Source organism: Triturus cristatus, chromosome 9, assembly GCF_964204655.1.
Source record: "Triturus cristatus chromosome 9, aTriCri1.1, whole genome shotgun sequence".
Lineage (NCBI taxonomy): Eukaryota > Metazoa > Chordata > Amphibia > Caudata > Salamandridae > Triturus > Triturus cristatus.
This window is the reverse complement of record NC_140592.1, coordinates 767,945,101-767,969,077: the sequence shown is the minus strand read 5'-3', so window position 1 is coordinate 767,969,077 and position 23,977 is coordinate 767,945,101. Positions and strand designations below refer to the sequence as shown.

General features: G+C 48.6%; 1 protein-coding gene across 6 annotated transcripts in view; it reads left to right on the top strand.

The window, feature by feature from the left end:
- KIAA0586 (KIAA0586 ortholog) overlaps positions 1-23,977 on the top strand; it is a 622,715-nt gene that overhangs the window by 176,618 nt on the left and 422,120 nt on the right. For all 6 annotated transcript variants that reach the window (XR_014968769.1, XM_085626122.1, XM_085626120.1 and 3 more), the window contains exons 12-13: positions 8,155-8,227; positions 23,393-23,653. Coding sequence is in view for 5 of the 6 variants with exons in the window: in XM_085626122.1 (XP_085482248.1) it covers positions 8,155-8,227; positions 23,393-23,653 (334 nt within the window). In the remaining variant the exon portion in view is untranslated. The remainder of the gene's footprint in view (positions 1-8,154; positions 8,228-23,392; positions 23,654-23,977) is intronic.

Sequence of the window (23,977 nt, the reverse complement as noted above, 5' to 3'; positions counted from 1 at the left end):
TGAATGCGATATGTGCACAAATAAAACAATGACTTTGACTCGCATGGCGTTTGTAAAAATAAATAAATAAGAAGAACATAAAGCACTGAACAGCTTGTGCGCAATGTTTTTGTCAAATCTGTTTTATTAAGTTTTTAGATCATAGTACATAAGCATATCATACGGCATCACATTACATAGACATCAAGTCAGAAATTTAGACATACTGGTGAATCATGCCAACTGTCGGGGGGATGGGAGGGAGCAGTCAGGTGCCTGTTAGCGCGCCCACCACCGCCCTCCCGAGGCCCAGTCTCTTCATCCTTAGGAGTTCAGATGTCATCTCGTTAGAGGGGGCCAGCCCCACCACCCACCAGCCATGGAGCCGTTCAGGAAAACTAGACTCGCCAGTGCAACTGAGGCGTCGATATAATCAAAAAGGTGACATGCAACACAAAGGAAAGAACCCATAACAAAGGCAGCGTGTGTATGAACGTGTTTGGTGTGCTCCCACCCCCCAGTCCGCCCGACCCCCCCCCCCTTTCTATCAGCCCCAGGGGCACCCCTCCAAGCTCTAATAGGCGCAGGTGTCCCCAATCGCTCCCTACCACCTCGCCAGTGGACCTGCGACATTGGGGGCCGCACTGGTTCGCCAGCGAGGCTGCCTACACTACGCCGCCGCTTGCGCCATTGCCGTCCTGCCCGGCCCCATCCCTGCTGCCTGTGGCGCCCTCCCCCATCGAGCGCCGGAACTCGGCAAGCAACTGTTCCCAGCGGTCCGCCATGGGCTCCCTCCGCAGCCCCAGTGTGTCCTCCCTGCGGATGGCCGTCCCCTCCGCTCTGGCCCACGCCTGAAACGATGAACTCCAGGCCCTCGCGTGCGGCGGGTCAGGCGCCTTCCATCTCCTGGTGATGAGGCGCTTCGCCACCACGAGCCCCAGGTCTAGAAATCTGGACACTACCTTGTCTTTGGGCGATCTGGTGAATTGGTGTAAGATATGTTCGGGCCAGTCAAAGGGAACGCTGCGCCCCACACTCCCTTGCAGCTGCTCACTAACCGCCCTCCAATAGGCGTGTAGCGCAGGGCAGCCCCACAGCATGTGTAGCAACCCCGCCCCCAGCTCGCGGCACCTGGGGCAAAACGCATCCACGCGGTGAAAATACCTGTTAATCAGCTCTGGTGTGAGGTAGGCTCTGTGGACAATGAACAACTGAATTTGGCGAAACCGCAGATTGCGGGGGATACGCACTGGGCTCCTGAGCACCCTCTCCCACTCCCTGTCTGCCAGCGGCCGTCCCAGGTCCAGCTCCCACTTGCCACGAAGTGGGCCCAGATCAACCGCCGTGTGCTCTCGCAACGAGGCGGCAAACCAGCGGACCAAGTGCCCGCCCCGTCCCATGACATGCAGATATTGCATGGTCAGATGTTGGGCAGGCTCTGCGGCCATGTTCCCCCATTTGGCGGTCAGGCTCGCCAGTAGTGAGCGGTGCAATAAGAATCCACCAGGTGGGAGCCCGTCCTCCGACACCAAGGTCTCGTACGGGATCAGCACACCATCCCTGTATAGGTCTCCCAGCGTGTGCACGTCCGCCGCCCACCAGTCCGTCAGCACGGGGGCCGCGAGCACCCCCCCACCTCCAGGTGAACCCTCTAAGGGTATCGCCGGCGCATATGGCACCACCGCGCGTGTGAGGTACAAGGCCCTCTTAAAGCACCTGTGCGCCACTGCCAGGAGGAGTGGCATCGGCCCCGCCGCCGCTGCCAGGGGGTGGAAAAGCCCGGTCACGCGCTCTAATGAGTAGGGGGCAGCCCCCGTGGCTGTGTCATCCCTGCCCCTGTCGGCTAACCAGCGGGCAATCCATTGCAGCTGTGCCGCCAGGTAGTAATGTTCAAAGCAGGGCGCCGCCAGCCCACCCCTATCCGTCGGGAGGAAAAGCTTTGCTAGCGCCAACCTGTGCCTGGCGTCACCCCAGACAAAGTCCCGCAGCATCCGGTTGAGCCTGCCAAAGAAGGCGGGCGGAACGTACAGTGGCAGGTTGACAAAGTAATAGAGTAGACGGGGGAGCATGACCATTTTGGCGAGCGCCACCCTGCCCGTGGTGGTTAGCGGAAGCGTATTCCAGAAGGCCACCTGTGACCCAAGTGCCGCGACCGCCCTCCCCAGATTGCCATCAAACAAGTCGACTGGGCAGCGATAAATGTGTATCCCCAGGTAACGGAAGGTGCCGCCTCTCCACTGTACCGGCGTGCCATTCAGGCTGTAACCCGGGTCCGCAGTCTCCTCGCTAAAAGCATATAGACAAGACTTACCCGCGTTAACGCGAAGCCCCGAAATAGTGGCAAATGACCGCAGTAGCGGGGCCAGGCGCTCCGGCATACTACCTACGTCTCTGACGTACACCAGCAGATCGTCCGCGTAAAGCGAAACCTGATGAACCGCGTCTCCCAGTGGTATCCCAACGTCCAGGGTCGTCCGCAGAGCCTCCGCTAAGGGCTCCATCGCCAAGGCGAACAGCAGTGGGGACAAGGGACATCCCTGTCTGGTGCCCCGGCCCACCGGCACCGCCTCCGAGACATGAGGGCCCAACCGAACACGGACCGTGGGATTCCTGTAAAGTAGATCAACCATCCGGAGGTAGTCCCCGTCCAGTCCGTACTGCAACAGCACCGTGGACAGGTATCCCCACTCCAGGCAGTCAAACGCCTTCTCCAAGTCAAGGAGGAGGCACCCCGCTCTGGGCCATCTGTGCACTGCCTCACCGGCCACCCGAAAGTATCGTCTGAGGTTGAGCGACGTGGACCTCGCGGGGACAAACCCATTCTGGTCAGGGTGCACTAGGTGCGGGACCACCGGCGCTAACCGCTCCGCCAGGGCCTTCGCCAGTATCTTGTAGTCGACGTTAAGCATCGCCAGGGGGCGGTAGGAGCCCAGGGCCGTGGGATCGCGGTCCGGTTTAGGTAGGGAGACTAAGAACGCCTCCCGCATGGAGGGTGGGAGCGACCCCTCTTCCAGCGATTTGCTGTAAAGTTCACGCAGCAGCGGCACCAGGGTCTCGCGGTACGCCTTATAATACTCCGCGGGCAATCCGTCCGGCCCCGGAGTTTTGCCCGTCGCTAACGATTGGATCGCCTCCCCGATTTCCTCTAGGGAAAGGGGGCCACCGAGTGCCACGTTGTGCTCCCTGGTAGCCACGGGTAGGCGTATGGAAGCGAGAAACTCCCCGAGAAGGTGTCGGGGGCCCGTCCCTTGAGCCGCGTACAAGCGTTTGTAATGGCCTACGAAGGCCCGGTGTATTTCCCGCTGCGTGTGTACTAACACTCCATCCTCCCCACGGATTGCTCCGATCGGGGTCCTGCGATCCTCCTGCCGGATGATCCAGGCCAGCAGGCGGCCCGCCCTATCCGCCCTGGCGTGTGTCCTGGCGGTGTGCGCCGCATAATTATGGCAGCGGAGTCGCTCCAAGAGCTCTGCGTGTTGCCCGCGGAGATCCTCCAGGCTGCGCGAGTGCCTGCCCCCTCCTTCTCCTTCCCTCTCGTATTGCAGGAGATCGTTTTCAAGGCGCACTAGGGAGTCCGATAGGGCCTTTCGTATGTTCCACTGGGCCCCCAGGCAGTGCCCACGAATGGCCACCTTATGGGCGTCCCACTCCACCAAGGCGCTGCTCGCCGTCCCCTCGTTAGCATCAAAGTAGGCCAGGACGGCCGTACCAAGGGAGGAGCGGAACTCCGGGTCCTCCAGGGCGCTCGGCTGAAGTCGCCAGGTGGGTACCGGCGGGCGGTCCGCCACCCAGCGGATCCGGAGCCATAGGGGGTTGTGGTCGGAATGCGTCCGCCCCAGATATTCCGACTGTTCGATAAGTGGGAGCAACGACTGGGTCCCCACCACCCTGTCTAGTCGCACGTGGAGATCATGGACCGCCGAGTAGTATGAGTACAGTCTGTCCGTCGGGTGAAGTGTGCGCCACAAGTCCTGCAGCGACCAGTGCGTGAGCCAATCCCCCAGTGCCCGGGCGTTAGATTCCACCGCCGTGGCGCGGAGGGGCGGGAAGGAGCGGTCCAACTGGACGTCCAGTACCATGTTAAAATCCCCTCCCAGCAACCAGGGGAGCCCAGCGTAGGGGTGTAGGAGCTGCGTCAATCGCGTCAAGAAAGAGGCCTGGTCCACGTTGGGCGCATACAGCGAGCCCAGCAACAGCTCTTGGCCGTTCAACTTCCCCCGCACCAAGGTGTACCTCCCCTCCCGGTCCACTACCACCTCCGTGCAGACAAAAGGAACTCCTGCTCGCACCCAGATGAGCGTGCCCCGCGCGTGCGCCGAATAAACAGTGCCGTACGTGTGTCCCCTCCAGCGCCGAGAAAGCCTGCCCAATTCCGTGGAGGACATGTGCGTCTCCTGTAGGAGAGCAATCCCGACTGAGTGTCGCTGCAGATAGGAGAAGATGGCGTAGCGCTTGGACGGCGTGTGCATGCCCCGTACGTTCCAGGTCACAACATTAGTGTGTGTCATTGCAAGTCGAGATGAGCAAGCCGGACCGGGGCCAGGGTGCCCCCACCAGGGAGAGGGGAGGACCGCAGCCGGGGGGGAGCATGTTAACGCGCTGCCAGATAAACAATAAAACCAACATGAACAATATAACAATCAGGGCGTATTCCCAACAGGGCATCCGTCCAAACCTCTAGAATGCCAAGCAAAATTAGGCTATTGTTGTGGGAGAACAAATGGGGTTCGTGCAATCGTAACAGCCTCTGGGACACATACCCCTCCCCCATCCTGACTGGAAGAATAGGGAGCAGAATCAGGGCCGGGGCTGAACCGTCGCGCAGGTCCAATGCAAGCCCCCCGCAGGAGGCAGCCACAGCTGCAATAGTAGGGGACGCACATATATCACCCAGCCCACCCCCGTAGGGCCAGGCTCTCCCAGTTCTAGGCCCTCTGCCCCTCCAAAGGGGGCCAGGGTCCCGGATCCGACCAGTGCAGTCCCAAGGCCGCCACGTGACCCCAGGGCAGTGCCCGCAACTGTTATCGAACCTTCGGCAGCTCGCCAACTGGTCACGCAATTAGGTCCGCCGTCTGTGGGGTCACCACTGGCAGGAGCAAGTCCTCCGAGACCACTGTGGATGGGGACGACGCCCCACTCGCTCCCGCCCCTGTGGGCGTGCAGGCGTCCAGGCGGTCACCAGCGGGCGGTGTCCCAAGCGTCGCCACCGCCTCCAGCGCTCCCTGCCGCTCCATCCGGATCCTCTCCGGGCTGGGTGCCACTGGTCCCAGCTGCGCCTCTCGCCGCGCCCCTCGGCGCCCTCGTCTCCTGGGTCTCCTCCCCGGGCGGCCGTCCACCTCCGAGCCAGCAGGCCTCGCCCCCGTCCATTGTCCCGACTCCTCCAGCCAGTCCCACACGTCTTCCGGGGAGTCGAAGAAGCGTGTCCCTTCTTTTGTCACCACTCGCAGGCGGGCCGGGAACAGCAGGGAGTAAGGGAGAGCCAACTCTCGCAGCTGGCGCTTCACCGCCATATAATTACTGCGGCGCCGCTGGACGGCTGCGGTATAGTCGGGAAAGAGCATAACTCGGCTACTGCCCACAGTCGGGTCACCAGTTCTTCGGGTTTCGCCGAGGATCGCGTCCCTGTCCCGGTACTTGAGGAGCTTGAAGAGGAACGGTCGGGGCCGGGCCCCCGGTCGGGGTCTCTGCGCCGGCACTCTGTGCGCCCTTTCCACCACGAAGTGTTGAGACAGCGCCCCCTGGGGCAGGAGGCCTCTCAGCCAGGTCTCAACGTATTGCTATGGGTGCCGGCCCTCCACTCCCTCCGGGAGACCCACCACGCGGATGTTGTTGCGCCTTGAGCGTCCTTCCGCCTCGTCAACCCTGTCCTCGAGCGCATGGACCCGGTCCAGTACATCCTGCAACGCCGCGCCATGGCTCCTCGTGGTAGGCTGCAGTTCTTTGAGCGCCTGGCCGTGCGACTCCACTCTCTCGGCCAGCTTGCGGTGGTCAGCATGGAGGAGGGTGAAGTCCGACGTGACCTTGTCCATCCTCGTTTCCAGGGACGCCCGCGTCTGGTCCAGGGTGGCGCCGAGCCTCTCCACTGCCGCCAGCATGGTGTCCATCTTGGTCGAGAGGGCCGCCGCCTGCGACTCCGTGTCCCCCCCCGGCCGACTCTGCGCGGGGTCCGTAGTCCCGGCCCGTAGCTGACCCTGCTGCGTCTTATCCCGTAGCCGGCCCATCGCGTATTGTTGAGCGGTCGGCATTCACAGGTCGTTTCCAAGCACGTGACCCGCCACAGTCCCAGACGGCAACCGGCCCCCCTTCAGGGCTCCACACCTCCTCACCAGCGCTCTAAGGAGTCGGCAGTCAATCAAGGTCCCCGCTGGCCCCTCTCGGTACACGGGCCAGTCCCACAGCCGGGATCACTCTCCCGACGGCTTAGCGTCCAGTGCCCCGGGCAAGAGTGTCTCACCGCTGCAAAGTAGCGCTCCAGGCTGGCTCCTCTATGACCAGCGCGCCGTCCACCACTCCGGTCACTCTCCGTGTGGCGCCTCCCGTGGGAGGGCGTCGGCCCCAGGCCTCAGTGTCCGCTCCGCTGCCTCTGGGTCCACCCGCGCGGCAACTGTCCTCTCCCAGCCGCCCCAGCGTAGACTCCGCCGTGCAGGCCCTGTCAGCTCGGGACCTTCCGCAGCACGCCGCCTGCTCCCACGCACTCCGGCCTCTGGACTCACCGCTGTAGGCGCCCAGCTCAGTCCCTCTCGGCTCTCCACTCGGGCCTCGTGACTCCTCCGTTCACTGGCCCCGCCGGGCGGTCACCTCCCGGCAGTCCGTCGCCGCTGTCTACGATGCGTCGTAATCTCGCGGCCCGCAGGGTCTGGGCACCTCGCTCCGCCCCACGCGTCTGCAGCTCCTCAGCACTCGCCAGGGCCCCCACCAGCCCGCGATCACCGGAGGCAGCAGCTTTCAGCCTCCAAGGGTCCACAGCCGCCAGGGCACCTGCTTCGCTGCCAGCGCCGCCTCGCAGCGTCCCCGCCGGGCCTCGCAGCAGGCCCCGCCTCACAGGCCGCCGCGCGCCCCCTCGCCACTCGAGCTCCGCTGGGCCACAGCGCCTCTCCGTTGCCGCTTTCGGAGTCACCTCAGCTGCTCCGCGCTGCCCCGCATCAGGTCCGCTTCCAGCGACCACGATCCGCTCCCTACTCAGGAGAATTTACAGGATGTCCGGGAGGTAGCGGTCGGAGCCTCAGTCGCTCGCGTCCGCCATGTTGCCCGGCTGGCCACCAGCTTGTGCGCAATGTTGTACATCTTCCACTACTTTAAGAATTACATTTTCTGTAAAAAGGTGACTCCTTGTGGCTTTTGTGTGCTTGGCCGAGGCCCAGCCTCTTAGGAGTACAGCACCCTTGGGAATTAACGAGTGTCCCCTACAGGACTGTGTGTATTGCAGGGTATCATAAGTGAGCCAACTATACAATGTGACCCCCCTCCCTCCTGTTGTACGTATGTCACGCCCTCTACTGATTTTCACATGTCATTTTCTATTTTTCAGTATATTTGTTATCCTTCTACAGATTTCATGATAATGCACAATCTCTGTATATGTCTAACTTGTGTCCCCAACAAATAAAATAGTTTGCAGCCTTTCTTTGTCAAACCCAAACCTACTAATTTCATATGCTTCTCTGTTGGTTCATGGGTAGCAGATAAATAAAATTAGGACTTTGTATTGTTCAGAGATCCTTTGAAGACAATGGGATAATTCAGGGCCAGTAATGCCTGGTACAGACTTTCTGCTCCAACATTCCATAATTTTTTATTCTGTTTATCCACTTTAATTTAGGGCATTGATACTCTGTGGGTGTAATGTTCTAATATCCTTTTAGCCTTGGGCTGTACCAGTTGTTAAAGGCCCTTTCCCTTGTTTCAGACCCTCACCTGCGGCTCAGACCAATAACTCAGGTTCATGGCCTTTGGTAACTAGTATAGTCCTCGACAGCAGACTACAAGGCTAGATTGAAAGTTCCTCCAAAAGGAAATAAAAACTGTTTCTCCTATTAAGAAAAATGTGAGAATTTCTTGTGACTTGGGTGACACCCTGTGCATGAGTTTTCCTAAGAGTTCTTGGTAGCCTAATATGTAGTTGGAGACTATGAAATTTCTTTTGGCTTAGACTGTGTCTTTTGTATTTCTTTTTAGGGATGCTGTGGAGGAAATTCGCATTAAAAGCACCGTTGATGCCTGGATTAAAGATATCAGCACTGAAATTCAGGTAATGGCACCACCATCAACATTAAGACTACCAGTTATATTATAATGGGTGTTGAATGTTCTTTTAGAAGGATAGAAGATACTTTTGTTTTTATTATTTTAGTGATACATAAACGTGTTTATATTTAGTATTTTCATAAGATGGGGCTGAAAGATGTATTTGTGTCTATGGTACCCAACAATTATAATTATGGCTCCCTGTTTTCCGTTTTAACTGATTTTTTACAGCTCAATACAGATTGAAAACGTTTATTTCTGTGTCTTTATTTATTTTTAAATGTGGATAAAAACGGAAATTGGGTTGTTATTTGAATAATTCTAAATTCTGTCTCCTATGACTGCCAAGCCAATAGCTGTGTGGGTTGATAGAAAAAGGGGTTAAAAAAGAACGGGATTTTAGTAAAGAGGCTTTAACAGCAGTAGATATACACAAGGCTGATACTGAAATTTGCATGTTTTCATTTCATATAAGTGCATTGATTTAACTTCAGCTAGCACTGAAACCTGGCAGGCATTCAAGCATGAGTGCATATTTATCAGTTAAATAAATGTGGAAATATACTAATTTCAGCTTCATTTTTTCACAAATACCAAAATAAATATAGATAAAATTAGCAAAAAATAAATCTGGATAAATACAGACGGAAATGTAAAAAAAAAAACATAGAACCGGGAGCCCTAATTATAATAAACCCATGCCACTCCATATTAACTCCCTATGTAGCTATCCTGGCCTTAGTAGGTCAAAATTAATAATAGTATAACTAACGAGCACACACTGTACAAATGTTGTCATTGTTGTTATTTTGAATGTGAAAATGACATTCACCGACAGCAAAATGACTTGCACATATTAAGTTAGTGCGAGGGCTGACTCGAGAGTTTACCCTTGCACTAAAAGAACATTTTAATTTCTGGTTAGACAACGGTCTTCCAATATTGAACAAAGTTAATTTCCTCTTTACTTCAGTGGCACAAGTTGCCTTTTATTACAGTCCAATTCAACTTTCTCTTCCAGGGAATCCTCATGAATAATCATATGCACTAAATAGTCCCGCAGGGATTCTGGAGCATTTTTAATATTATACATATATGTATATCTGACTTTGTACAACAGTACTTCACATATATTGTTTCAGTCTATAGAAAGGCAAAAATTGACCTCATTTAATTTTTAAAATGAAGCGAATTTCAAAAAAGTTGGTCACTGATAGAAAGGTTACCATAGAAAATCTGTCACAACTCATTTAAATTTTTTTTTTTTTTTTTAAAGGAAATGGTCTGTATGGCATTGTTAGCCAATAGGCTGCAATATAAAGGATAGGGGGAAAAACTGGCACTGGGCCTTTAAGAACCTCACAATAACAGCTGCAGTTTCTTTATGAGGGTGTGGGAGCATCGCCCCACCTGCCTGCTGCCATCTGCGCTAAATCAATTTGAACAGTAAACCGGCAATTAAATGATTTCATTGGCATTTAATTTTCCACAAGGCATGCCCCAGCCTGCCACGGAGCTGGATAAATGAGGGGTGTGTCCTCTCCTGCATGGAGGACTAGATCAGAGACTGGCCAGACACTTGCAAAGTGCGCAAGTCGGTTAGGTCGGCTGTCTTGCGCTGGCCAAACTGACATGCGCACTTTGAAGATCTCCTCCCAGCTGCCTTGGACAGCTGGATGGAGACCAAGCACAGGCTTACAGGGCCTGAAGGAGCGTCTAGCCAGCCCGCTCCATCCAATCCTGGCTCTGCTTTCATTCGGGTTAACAGCATGAGAGCAGGGTCAGGATTGCTTAGGGAAGTTACCTCTTTCACTCGTTCCCGTCGAAGCCACATATTGCGAAGGACAGAGAGGACGCAGCCCAGGTAATTACATTAATTTTATTTTTAACGTTATTGTAATGCATACAAGTGTTTTTATTTTGCATGCATGTTTTATGTTTGTGTTTCACTTCACCCCACCACTTTTAAATGTTACCAGCTGCCCCTGCACAATAAACCCTGCATCCCTTCATGAGGACAACGTCATTTATAAGACGGTGCTTCATAAATACCATCAGGCTACAAGAAAGCTTAGGCTGATTTTCTTATAACTCAAATTGACACCACCCCAATAAAGCAGGAGAATTATTTGAAATTGTCAAAAAATTTACACACCCTGATCCTCTAGTCCCACTGTTGACGCCATCGCTATAATTCTGCAATCAACTTTCTGAATGTTTTTACTCTAAGATTAAATGGATAGTTGACTCCCCTCAGCTGTTTTCATCTTATCCTTCAGACAATTGCGAGGGTATGACTCATCAAGAGACTCAGCTTTCTCCCAGATGATCCCTGTCCCTCTCACATCCTGGCTGCGGACAGCGTGGCAATTAATCCCATCTTAAATCCGCTATTAAATCTGTCTCTACAATTGGCCTCGGTTCCCAGCTGGTTAGAAGCGGGCCAAAATAATTCCACCACTAAAGATGCCCACTGCGTATAAATCAAACTTGTCCAGTTACAGACCAATATCTTTGCTGTCTGCTTTTGCCAAGATATTGGAAAAACTTGTAAAGCGCCAACTATCTGATTTCTTAGAAAAGAACAAGCTGTTACATCCCTCGCAGTCAGGTTTCTGTTCCGGATTCAGCACTGAAACCACACTGCTAGAGGTCGTTGACACGATCAAACTGGCGGTAAATCAGAGGAGTCAGTAGCCTTTATTCTCCTGAATCTATCCGCAGCATTTGGTACGGTGTTTCACCCACTACTACTACAACTTCTTAGAGACATAGGTGTAAGCGGCCCAGCGCTTAACTGTCTGAGTTCCTTTCTTACAGATAGACTTCAATTTGTGTGGATGGTCCCATTTACCTCTCAACCAAAGCCATTGGGCTTCGGGGACCTCAAGGGTCAGCTCCGAGCCCTACACTTTTTAACGTTTATATGGCTCCTTTTGCATCCCTTTGTTGAATCGTTTGGTGTACAAATAGTCTCTTACGCCGACGATACTCAACTGCTCCTAACACTCAATAAAAAAGCCCTCAATGCACTGAATAATTTTAGGGTATGCTTGGCCGCAGTGTTTTACTGGATGCACAGTAGCAACCGTCAGTGTTCTGTCAGCAAGACTAATATTCTGCTATATGGGACCCTTCCACCATGCTGGGACAATAACATCTGGCCCAATGAGGTTTCTTCTCCACCTGCTCTGGCCTTAGTGGCTCGTAACCTGGGTGTGAAGTTTGACAGGGCTGATACCTTTGCCCCCCAGATAGCAAGGGTCGTTGGTGTCTGCTTCAGACTTTTAAAGAGCCTAAAAAAAAGTTACTCTATCCTCTCTCCACCCCGTAACAGAAAACATTGATCCCAGCTCTGGTCACTTCTTGGATGGATTGTGCTAATTCCCTTTATTTAGGGTTACCAGCCTATCTCCTGAGAAGATTGCAGTTGGTGCAGAATGCTTTTGCTAAACTGTCCACAAGGACACATATCCAGTCGCACCTGAGAGAACTGCACTGGCTTCCTATTAAAGAACGAGTGAGGTTCAAAGAACTTAGCATTATTTATAAAGCCTTCTATCTCTGGCCCCCAATACCTAGCTAAGAGGAGCACTCCCTATCTTCCTACCAGATCCTTTCACTCTTCTAATGCTCTTCTGGTGGTGATTCATAAATTCATAAGGAGACGCTGGGGTGGTAGCTCTTACTCTCATCTTGCTGCCAAAGACTGGAATGCGCTCCCAAGGCATTTGCATTACAACAAACAAATGATGGACGGAATGCTGACAATGCAGACATTCTCCCCCAGTCAAGAGATCTGGGTTAAATCCATCGTTCTTTTGCCCACTACGCCACCCCAGTTCAGACATGGCCATATGCAAATCAGTCTTGACTCTGTGCCTCATGGGAACAGTCCAGCCCGAACTGCCAAGCCATGTCTTCCCTGGACCGGAATCAAGCATCCTAGGACCGGTTTCTGGCTATCAGCCAGGATAGCTTGACTCCAGTGGCGTAGTGAGCACGGGTCCCACGTCTGGGAATACCCATCCCACTTAGGGCGAAAAGCGTTACAACAAACAAATGATGGACGGAATGCTGACAATGCAGACATTCTCCCCCAGTCAAGAGATCTGGGTTAAATCCATCGTTCTTTTGCCCACTACGCCACCCCAGTTCAGACATGGCCATATGCAAATCAGTCTTGACCCTGTGCCTCATGGGAACAGTCCAGCCCGAACTGCCAAGCCATGTCTTCCCTGGACCGGAATCAAGCATCCTAGGACCGGTTTCTGGCTATCAGCCGTCATCAGCCAGGATAGCTTGACTCCAGTGGCGTAGTGAGCACGGGTCCCACGTCTGGGAATACCCATCCCACTTAGGGCGAAAAGCGTTACAACAAACAAATGATGGACGGAATGCTGACAATGCAGACATTCTCCCCCAGTCAAGAGATCTGGGTTAAATCCATCGTTCTTTTGCCCACTACGCCACCCCAGTTCAGACATGGCCATATGCAAATCAGTCTTGACCCTGTGCCTCATGGGAACAGTCCAGCCCGAACTGCCAAGCCATGTCTTCCCTGGACCGGAATCAAGCATCCTAGGACCGGTTTCTGGCTATCAGCCGTCATCAGCCAGGATAGCTTGACTCCAGTGGCGTAGTGAGCACGGGTCCCACGTCTGGGAATACCCATCCCACTTAGGGCGAAAAGCGTTACAACAAACAAATGGTTTGGGATGGGTATTCCCAGACGTGGGACCCGTGCTCACTACGCCACTGGAGTCAAGCTATCCTGGCTGATGACGGCTGATAGCCAGAAACCGGTCCTAGAATGCTTGATTCCGGTCCAGGGAAGACATGGCTTGGCAGTTCGGTGTCAGGCCTCCGGAGGACAAAGAGGCGATAATGGGGGCAACATTGGGGTCTTTCTGCCGCCCAAGACTGAATCGATGGGCAAAGAACAATTCATGGACAGAATTAAATAGAAAGAGGAATTCCAAGATGGCGGCCGCGCTGGAAGCATAGCGGCAGTCTAGTCTTTCTCCCCACAGGTGTTCCGAGGTTAAGTGAGGTGCGCGCTCCCAGAGGAATGCGCACTTCACTGAGGTAATTCAGAGAGAGAGCAGTTCGAAGTTAGAGTTCCTGAGTAAAAATAGAGAGAGCACCAGAAGAGTTAGTTAATAGCGTCAGAGCAACTAAATAGTAATCCTAGTCAGAACCCTACACGATTCCGAGAGTATTACGGAAGAGAATTCCGATGTTTCACAGAGACAGAAAAGACGAAGAATTCACTCTTACCTTCGTGGGATAATCCGAAGCATCTTCGGGGTCCTCGAGCAGATAGTCGGAGGTCTTTGGCGCCATCCTGTGACAGAACTGAAGACCGAAGATAAGTACCTTTTGAGGGGCATGGGAGTCAGAATGTAAAGTATATGACAGAAGAGAATGTATAGACGACGTACCTGATATCCAAGTCATCAGTAAGACGCCCTGAGGAAATAAACAGACGTAAAAATATAGCGAGTAGAAATAAACAATATAATAAAATACTCACCTCAGTTCTCCTGAACAAAGAAACAAGAGAGAAGGAAAAGCAAGAGATATGCAGTTTTTTAGCACAAGAACTGTTTAGAGTAAGAATGACACTACAAGAAGAATACATGGAAGAAGAGGACAGCTAGAAATAACCACTCTAGAAGTAAGCCCAAATAATAAATTTCTAGTTAAAATAATATTCGAAAAGAGAAAAAGATATGAGAAAGAATTAATAGAAGGTTGTTTTGTAGAGAAAAGAGTGGGAAGGAAGCATCCAGAATCGCAGAAAAAGAATGGAAAGAAATTACACTACACAACAAGACAAACATACAGAAGAGGGGCACAGAGCTTGAAACCCAGGGTAGGTGTAAACACGAGAGAGAGAGAGAGAGTTTAGAAGCAGAAGGGAGCAAGGAAGTCATAATGTCGTCTTCTTGTTTTAAGGTTCTCACTAACAAGAGCTGACAACAAAATAAGAAGAAGCGGAGAAGAATAGTGAAGAGCCGGAGTTTCAGGACCAGTCTCTTCTTGGTTTATTATTTTATCCACTTCCCCCTTCCCCCTGCTGGGTAGTGCGGAGTCCAAGTGAATAATACTGGAACTCTGGTTGCCTTGTAGTGGGAGTTGGGAACTAGCATCTCTGTTCCTGTGCAAGCACTTCAGGCCAACGTTTTCTTGACCCTGACATTCGGGCTGGACTGTTCCCATGAGGCACAGGGTCAAGACTGATTTGCATATGGCCATGTCTGAACTGGGGTGGCGTAGTGGGCAAAAGAACAATGGATTTAACCCAGATCTCTTGACTGGGGGAGAATGTCTGCATTGTCAGCATTCCGTCCATCATTTGTTTGTTGTAACGCCCAAGGCATTTGCAGGCTGTGCGGGACATTTCTCTCTTTAAACAATTGCTGAAGACTTGACTTTTTAGCTCTGTGTTTTAACTCTAAGGCGACTAGGATTTGTGCCTACTATAGCGCCGGAAACTCTTTGAGTTGCTGTTGCCCCCCAAGCTTAAACACTAACATCAAGCCACACAGTTGACAGATCATTTTCTTTTTTCTGGTTTCTGAAAACGGGGTCCTTGGGCAAGTAGCTCTGCCCTATAGGTCTTAAATCATTGGAGAATCTTTCTAAAACCTTTCTTTTTTTTGCATTTACGCAACATCTTTAAAGACAGTGAGTATCAATAAATCTTTTTTGACAGAAAATAATGTATTTTTTTGTCGAAATAACTTCACTATTTGTGAAGTGCCCTTCTTGTGGGAAAAAGAAGACCCAGACAGATCCTCACCCTGTCCGCATTATTTGTCTTCCGGAAGACCATTGTCCAGAGACCTACAGCCCCTGTGAAAAGTTCTCCAGAAGGACTGTCGGAGACCGAGGAAAGAAAGCAAGGAGCCGCTGCTGGGTCAATAATGAGCCTTCTTCCAGAGCGCCCTCCTCCCGTTCCAAGGACTCCCACAGGGGGAGATCTTGGGAGAAATACCATCAGAGGAAAAGGTAACGCTCCTGTTCAATGTCGAGAAGCACTACACCGAGAACGGAAAAACTACTGCTTGTTCACCGTCAACAGGTACACCTTACTATATTAGGCATTAGCACAAAACCGTCAAGGAGCTTTCATGATGTAATAACCATTTGACGAAGTTATGATTACACCAGGCGTCAAAGCAGTCCTAGTGTCCTTCACTTGAATCGAACTTACATTTTTTGGCTAACTCAGCCAATTATGATACTCTTGTCAGCCATTCTGCTGAGGTGGGGGCTCTTTGGCATGATCTGCGTCTTACATATCAATGTTCTTGTCAGAAGCAGTAAATAAACCAACAACCCAGACTCAGATCTACTTAACTGTATGTCATTGGCTGCTTCCATTATTCCAAAGATAATAAGATGCAGGCGTACTTTGATCTCTTGTTAAGAAATCTTGGCGGATATCCTACCCACATCCTTTCAGTAAGAGTTCAAGGAGCGGACAATATACAAACTTATGAAGATCATCTGCATCAACCTGGGAGCACTTTCCACCTCTACCTTCATCTGAGCTGCTAGATTTTGCTAGCTTTTTTGGAGTCCAATACATTTTTGTACAAATTACTCATAGATGATTGCCAAACACTTTCCAGCATCATCATATGCAAGTTGCATTTCCAGATGCAATGAAGTTGCTGACTGTGATTATCCTTCCATTCCAGCATAGCAGTGTACCAAAAGGCTATCTCTCCCTCAGAGTTTCATTCTGCAAAAACACTTCTGTTCTCCATTCTTCCTAGCCACCATATGTTTGCACATCATGATTTTAATTGTAAATAGCCAAACGTTGTGCGCAAGCCATCAGTCTGAGACCTCATTTTCCAGCTTATCCTCATCCGTTTGTCAAGTAGTTGACCCCACCTCTCTATGCCGCCTTTTTTCAGGGGCCCTTAAGTATTCCTTCAACACCTTCAGCATTCTGGGAGAGTCCCAGATGGCTGCCCTGATGCTATATCAAGGAATGCCTAGTAACCTCCTGATTTCATACACACACCTGCGGCTGATCTTGGAGTCTTCAACATAACTATCTCACGATATTTTGCTGCTCTGAGCTACTGTTGAAAACTCCTCTCACACCACCCAACCATCATTTCTCGATAAAGCTGCCCACCCTTATTTGATTTGGGAACCCAAACAACTACAGCTGTCTAAAAGATTTGATCTGAAAAGCCCAACACTATAGTTTATTTTAACGGGATTTACCTGAGTGTATTTTGTTAAAGGAATGTTTTCCACTTTTATAGACAACAGCAGACTTTATTTCCTCACCTTGTTCAGGTTCTTTTAGGGGATATATATAATTTCCTTGGTAATTGTTATTCCCTGATATCGGAGATCTTGCTTCACCCTAGAATCTTCACTCTCTACTTTCTAAGTTGTTATTCCTGTCTTTTCCTCATTCACGAAATAACCAGAAATAATACCAAATTATTCAATAATCTGTCTAATTTCCCCAAGGTTCTTCTTGGATCTAACATAAAGATCAACAGATCATCTGCATACAAGGGCTGCATTAGTATTCAGCTGGCCAGACTTAAATGGAATGACCTTCTCCTCTTGCATAATCTCTTGTGCTAGTGGCTCACTGTATAGGTTGAATAGTAAAGGGGACAACGGGCACCCCTGGTGTGTCTTGTTCTATCCTGAAGTTCTCTCAAGGCATTATTCGCATCCACATTTGCTACAGGAGCTTTATGTAAGGCATGTAGTACATTCAAAAAAGTCCTGTTTATACTAAATTCATGAAGGGCATCCCACAGCTATATCCAGTTGACCCTGTCGAAGGCCTTAGTGGCGTCAGAGTGATTACAGCTAGGAAAGCCTGTGTGTCTACTGCTAAATCTATTGTACCAATAAGCAAGTGCGTCAGATCTTGCATGTGACTACCAGGCAAAAAGCCCTTTTGCTCCTCATGAATCAAGGTTCCCATCATCCTGCCCAATCTCTCTGCCAATATTCCAGCAAACATTATGTAATTGCTGTTAAGCAAGGAAATGGACCGGTAAGACTTAAAATTCTTTGGGTTTGTTAGGTTTCTGAATTAGGCCGATTGTTGCCAAAGACAACGAATCAGGTGCTTCCTGTTAGTCCACAAGGATAGAGTTAAATAACTTTTTTAGGAGAGGGACTACTGATTCTGACACCATTGTATACAACTCCCCCAGATATCATCCAGACCGTCCACTTTTCCTTTCGTAAGCCTTTTTATTGCCAGGGTAATTTCCTGTTCTGTTATTGGGGCACTTAGATCTTTTAGCTGCTTATCAGGTAGGGCGGTAGATTCTGCTTGTGCAGTAAAGGCTGACATTAATGTGGATAAACAGTTGCTTCTTCCTTCGATACGCCCAAATAATATCTATAAATGATCTCCTCAATCGGCTTTGTATCTGATGGAACCCAATGTGATTAAGAGTCCACTAGCTCTGCTGTGTTGTTCCTTCCCCTAGCTGCCCTAGCTTTCCAGGCCTGAAATGCTCCACTTTTCTTCCCATACTCATAGTGGCTAATCCTTCTACCTTCCCATTTTTTCCTTATCCTATCTTCTTGTTTAGTTCCAAATTCCTGTTGAGCCAATTTGAAGTCCTTGAAGAGTTTCTCTACCCTATCCAACTGGATCTTTCTCATTTTAGCATCCAAGGCTTCCTTAACCTCCTTCTCAGACCTAGCTGGCCACCATGATATCGAGGTAAGCATTCCTCTCATGTACGCCTTCTATGCGTTCCATAATATGTGGTGAGATACTGACCCATCATTAAGCTCAAAGAATTCTAGCCTCTTCGACCTATTTGATCTTCAATACCACAATCCCCTAATAGTTTACGGTCAAATGCTCATCTACTCTGACTCTGTGGTAGTGGCCGTGTTTGTAGTAATAAGTCTCACCACAGTGTGAACAGAGATATGAATAGGGCTGTGAGATATTTTGACATGGTTTGTACAAAGTAGAGTATACACTAAGATATAATCAAGCCTTGAAAAATGTCCCTATTTCTTTGTTGGAAAGTGCACCCTTTCCGAATTCCCATGCTTTTTCTTCATATATCTCTGATGTCTAGATTTTGCACCATTTTGAGTATTTGTCATCTTGGGAGTATTGATTGTCTGTCTACACGTGGATCTGTCCAATTTGATATATATATCAATGCATTAAAGTCTTCCCCCACAATATAATGCTCCTCAAATTTCATTTGAGATAAATTAGAGCTTTAATGGCCCCCCACTTATCTTGATTGGGGACAAAAAAATTAGCGCAGACATATAACTCATTAAAATGTTTAACTTTGGCTACTGTCCCCCTTCTGAAAATATCTATGTCCTTCTCTAGAATCTCAAGATTAAGAGATTGCCTAACTGTTATCGCTACCCTCTCAAAAATTGCTGTGCATTCTATTTGAGTCAAATGCATCTACTGTAGCAAAGCTTACACTGTTTCATTCTAGTTCTTGGACCGTTTACATTCCAGTTCATCAACCTAAATATATTATGAGGAATTAATCTTTTCCTCAACCATTTTGCTGATTCTTACTCCTACATTTTTTATATTTTCTCCCTCCAACAATGCTATACCCTAGTGTATCCCCCTCCCCCACCCATGGGAGCCTTCCCTTCTCATGACACAAATGACGTGTCGGCTCCACCGGCTGTCTAAACAAAGGAAAACATACTAAACTGTACGTCTGCAACTCTCCATGCCCAAGTTACATCTACAATGTCAGTGCTTTCAACTCTTATTTTTTTTATGTCTTTCATGAACCTGTCTACTTCATCCGGGCTTCTAAAATTATGCATTTGTTTTAAACATTACTTTTAAATGGCAGGAAACGTCATTTGGACAGTAGGCACCTTAAGTTGCATTCTGGGATGCTCTTCACAAACTCCCACTGTCTCTCTTCCATGGCCCTACATATATCAGACGTTTTCAAAAAGCACGTTTTATTGGCTTGCTAACACTTTAATCCTCAGCACTATCTCAAGAACATATTCTTTTGCATAATACATTTGGAAACAGTGCAGAATCTTCCTAGGTTTCTGCTGATTGGGGTTTACTCTAAAGGGGTCTGTATGGACCGTATGAATTTCATTCTCTAAATCAAAGATTTGCTGATCCTTACACACCAATTCCTGGAGTTGGAAAATTACAAATTGTTTTACATCACTATCCTCCGATCCTTCCAGAATTTTTAATAGACACAGGTTATTTCTTCTTGAATAATTTTCCAGCCTTCCTAAACTTTCCACCATATGTTTATACTGAAGTTTTAATTGACTTATTGTGTGTGTTCTCTTCAGCCATCACCTTAGCACAATACATCACAAACATTCATCCCAAGTCTTCTATTTTTCTCTCCAACACATTACAAGTCTCTTGAATACCTGTCTGATTCAATTTTCAGGTGTAAAACTAGCTCTTCTTTCTGCGGCAAGGTTAGTCAGCATCCTCTCTACTCCGTCAACAGGTGGGTGCTCAATGCTGGAGTTTAATATAAATTCTGGGACTTCTGATCTCTTATCACCCCTCCTACCCTCATTATCGACAATTGTACCTATAGATGTCTTAAGTACAATTGGGAATGCTCGCTGGATTACCACTTGCTTCTCTCCACCATTTACTATGTGAGTCATCACAACAGGCTAGCACTTCGAATCTGTTATTGAGTGCTACTGCTGGGGCTATCTGGTATCCTCCTCTAGCATCCATATTCACGTTATTTACACCAGAAAATTGCTCCACACAGATGGGGTAACTCTAATAGAAATACGTATATTTTGAGGTCCTACATTCAAATTAATGCCATCCAGTTCCATTAAGAAAAAAATATCCCAGGGCAGATCCTGGCAGTGAGCTGAATGGCTGCTCTAGCTTTAAAGTCCAACTACATTGATTGCATGTGGTATACTGTCTGGACTCTTTGGTCTGAGGGCTGCACTGCATGAAGGCAGAGTGGTCCAGGAAAATGGCTGGTTCTGTTTATATGGGTCTACTGCTACTGAGCAGTGTTGGTGGGGTTTCTTCAGGCATTCAGAGTTGTAAACATGGTGGATCGTGCTACTCTGTGTTCACACTGGAAATCCGGGCATGATCTGTGATAGAGACTTGCTGAGAGGTTTTGGATGCTAACAGGTCATTACTATTGGGAGCTGTATGGATGGTGGTGGATGGCATCTTCACCATGGGCAATGTGAACCTTTGAAGCTGATGCAGCTCAGCATCATTGACATGAGGTGCATAGAACCATTCCTCCATTGTGCAGCTTCTTCCAGCAATCTCACAACAGTACTTTGCTGCTGAGTGATGGTTGCGAGTTAGTCCGGGAGGGAACCAATTGCAAACAAGCAATTGAGGCTAGTGAAGCAAGACTTTTTCCAACATCAGACCTGGAGGAGAAAAGGATGGCAGGAAGTAAGCATAGAGTGAAAAAATAAAGGGGAAGAAGCAGACGCTAGCAGTATTGAATGGAATTAAAGATGGTGATCAATGCAACTGTAGTTGAGACTCCGACGGTGAAGTTGGAGACCAAGTTGCTGAAGGACATGCTGACTTACTAGATACTGAGCTTCAGAGTCTGGTAGAATTTTGGCATGGTGCAGTTTGAGCCATGTTGCAGCTAGAAAGCAGAATGGAAATCCTGGACAATGCCAAGTGGGATGCTGATGTCAATGCTCCTGGGTTATACCTGTAATGTCTCACAGGCGAATGTTAGTGGGATCATTCAGACATTCCTTTGCAGGGCACTTGAATGGTGAGTTTGTGCCTTTGCCTTCTGATGCTTCCTTTAACGCCCCCCCCTTTACTCTTTAACTTTACATTTTCTGCACTCCCAAGCACCCCTCACATTCCCTTAGAGAAGACTACATATATGTCTTTTCAGTGACAGAGTACTTAATATATTCTAAAAAATGGTGGCTCCCTATTCGTGTTATGGCCTATTGCCTTAGCCCTTGCATCACAGCTCTTTTGTGCAGTTTCTAGCTAATGTTATTTTCTTGGGCTCCTCCAAGCCTGACTTGTATTTCTGTTGCCAATAAAAGAAAACTACACAAAATATCTAGTTAGGGTGTTGCCAAGATGAGGCATATACGCTCACCTCACAAAATCAGTAGTCCCATGCAAAACCTCAGAACCTACTGCATGCATACCTCACTAGTGGTTCTACACTTCATTGATCTCAAACAACACTTTAGGCTGTAAAACACTTCCATTCTTCAGATAGAAGGGCATAGGATAAGAATGGTTTGCCTCTCAGACAGCGGTTTGGAGAAGTAGAGCGACTGGATTAGGCTAGAGGCAGGCAAGCTGAACATGTTCTTATACTTATTTCCACCCCAACATGTGAAACCGGTGTACTGGTTGGTGCACAGTACAGTGTAAATTTGTGCTGTGTTCTTGCCTGTTTCTTTGTCAGGGCCATCAGTAGCATTGTAGTTGAGACCAAATATTTTTCCAAGGCTAAGGTGCGCAGTAGGGATGTATCATTAAACTGAGCCATGCACCTGAGATGTGTCGTAATGCTATTCAAGGTCAGGAAATGCCATGCCCCCTCCGCGGTTAATATCTCCTATTGGTTGCTTGTCCATGCAGATGCGTCTGCTGAATCCTGAGTTTCACAAAGGCCTCTGTAAATGGCAAATATTTTTAAACTGGTATTTGGAAAGCACTACCATTTTGATTAAGGCTCTTCTCCCATATAAGATGAGTGGGAGCCCGATCCAACAATCTTGGTAATGGTTAGTTTATCCATTGCTGGCCATTTAATGGCAAGCAGAATTTCCTAGAAAACCTGTAGCTCAGAGTAAACATACAAGCTGATGAGGATGGACATGTTAGCCCAGGGATAAGTTGCCACACAGTAAGTTAAGGTGAATAGAAATGGGATATGTTTTACAATTCATAGTGGTACCCCAAGAAGTGGAGGCAATAAAAAGGCATCATACACGGCGAGCTGCAAGAGAGCATTCATGTTCCTACAATTCTTTACTACTCCTAACATATTAAAGATGACTAGTTTGATGGCGATTAGGGAATCGGTCTTCTTGTGGATGATGCCAAGGCTGTTCTGCATGTCAAGCAAGAAGAATTTAACTTATGAACTATTGTCTGGGTGAGCCACCTCTGGAGTATGAGATTTACCATCCTCTGGGATTTTCCCACTCATTTTGTCTGTCTTCTTGGTGTGAATAGAAGCTTTGCTTGCTTCTGGCTGCTTTTCTCATTTTTTCTTGTTGACATGCCTGGTGAGCTTGTGTGTTTTTGAGGTATCAGCAAAGTATTAGTCAAAAAATCTCTAATCAGCCATGTCGCCAGAAGAGCAGTCCCAGCCTAGAGTTTTCAGCTGCTGTGTTCTTTCTAAGGGCCAGGGAATGCCCAGTGCATGACTGTCTTACTTATATTCTAAGCTTGGTAGTTTGGGATTGGTAATCACTCAGGGAAGCTCAGCATTCGGGATGAGTGAATTGCTTGTACGACATTCAGTACTTTCAGCAGCAAAATCTATGTACAATTGCGGTGCTTTTCCACTTAGTGCGTAGCCATAGGTGGAGTATGGGGTAGTTTTCACTGTATCAAGGTGACCCAAGTCCAGGAATTAAATCAAATCAATATTAACAAAGTGCCACAAAACCCCAGTGCACGCAATTGCTAAAATACTCCTGAAGCCTACAGCCGCCATTCAGATAGATGGGTCTTTAATGCTGTCCTGAACAGGAAGAGCTGTTGAGTCTGTTAGAGATCATCTGTAAGCGGTCTCCACAGAGAGCTCACAATGGTTGGTAACAACTTCCCTCAATAACTCCTCAAGAGGACACTGTGGGGGCAGGCTGTGACCAGACCTCCTAGTCAATACTCCTCGTTGTTGGGCCCAAACCAGTCCGCATGGCTCAGGTAGCTCAGCTATTATCTCATATCTCAGCTGTATATAGTGTAGATCAGGTGCCAGTAGGGCACCTGCGGCCCCACCTGCCCAGAGATCCCTTTGATTGCTTCTCCACTTCTCTAAGCCAGTTTGGATCAACTGCAGACAAATGGTGGTTTCATGGTAAATTATTTTTGCAGTTGTAGTTACTTTACCTAGCTACAACTGAAGCACAATTACAGTATGTGTATTTTCTTATTTCCATCTAGGAAGAAATGATGAGAAAAGAATATGAATCCGTGAAACATAATCAAAGTAGTCAAGACTTGGCCTTGAAGAAACCCTCACAGACTATAAAACATACAAAAGACAATCTTGCAAGGGGTAAAAGGCCCTTACCGAGGACCGTAGGAGACGCGAAGAAACCTTTACCAGCTAGCTCAGTGAATGCTTTTCTAAAGCAATCGGAAGAAATTTCTACAACAGCAAATATGAAAAGTCAATTGCAGAAAAAAGAACTAAAGGCTAAGGTGAGAAGTTCAATCATTATTCATTGTTCATATTATCTGTTTGTAGTTTTTGTCAACCTTTTTAAGGTGGGATGTTTTAATATAGAACTAGGCACAGAATACCACTCCTTGGGAGATAGCATTCCCCCCCAAAAACGTCTTCCAGAAGTCAATGGGGAGTGCCCTTAAACTCCTTGCTCCCTTGTTTGCATAGATGAGTTTTATTTGCTTTGGTAATATACTCACAGATAAGTGAAAAGGTTATACAATGCTTAATGTGTGTATGTTATCTGAACAGCTACATTGTGACTACTGGAGAAAACCGGACAAAACATGGATAGATAA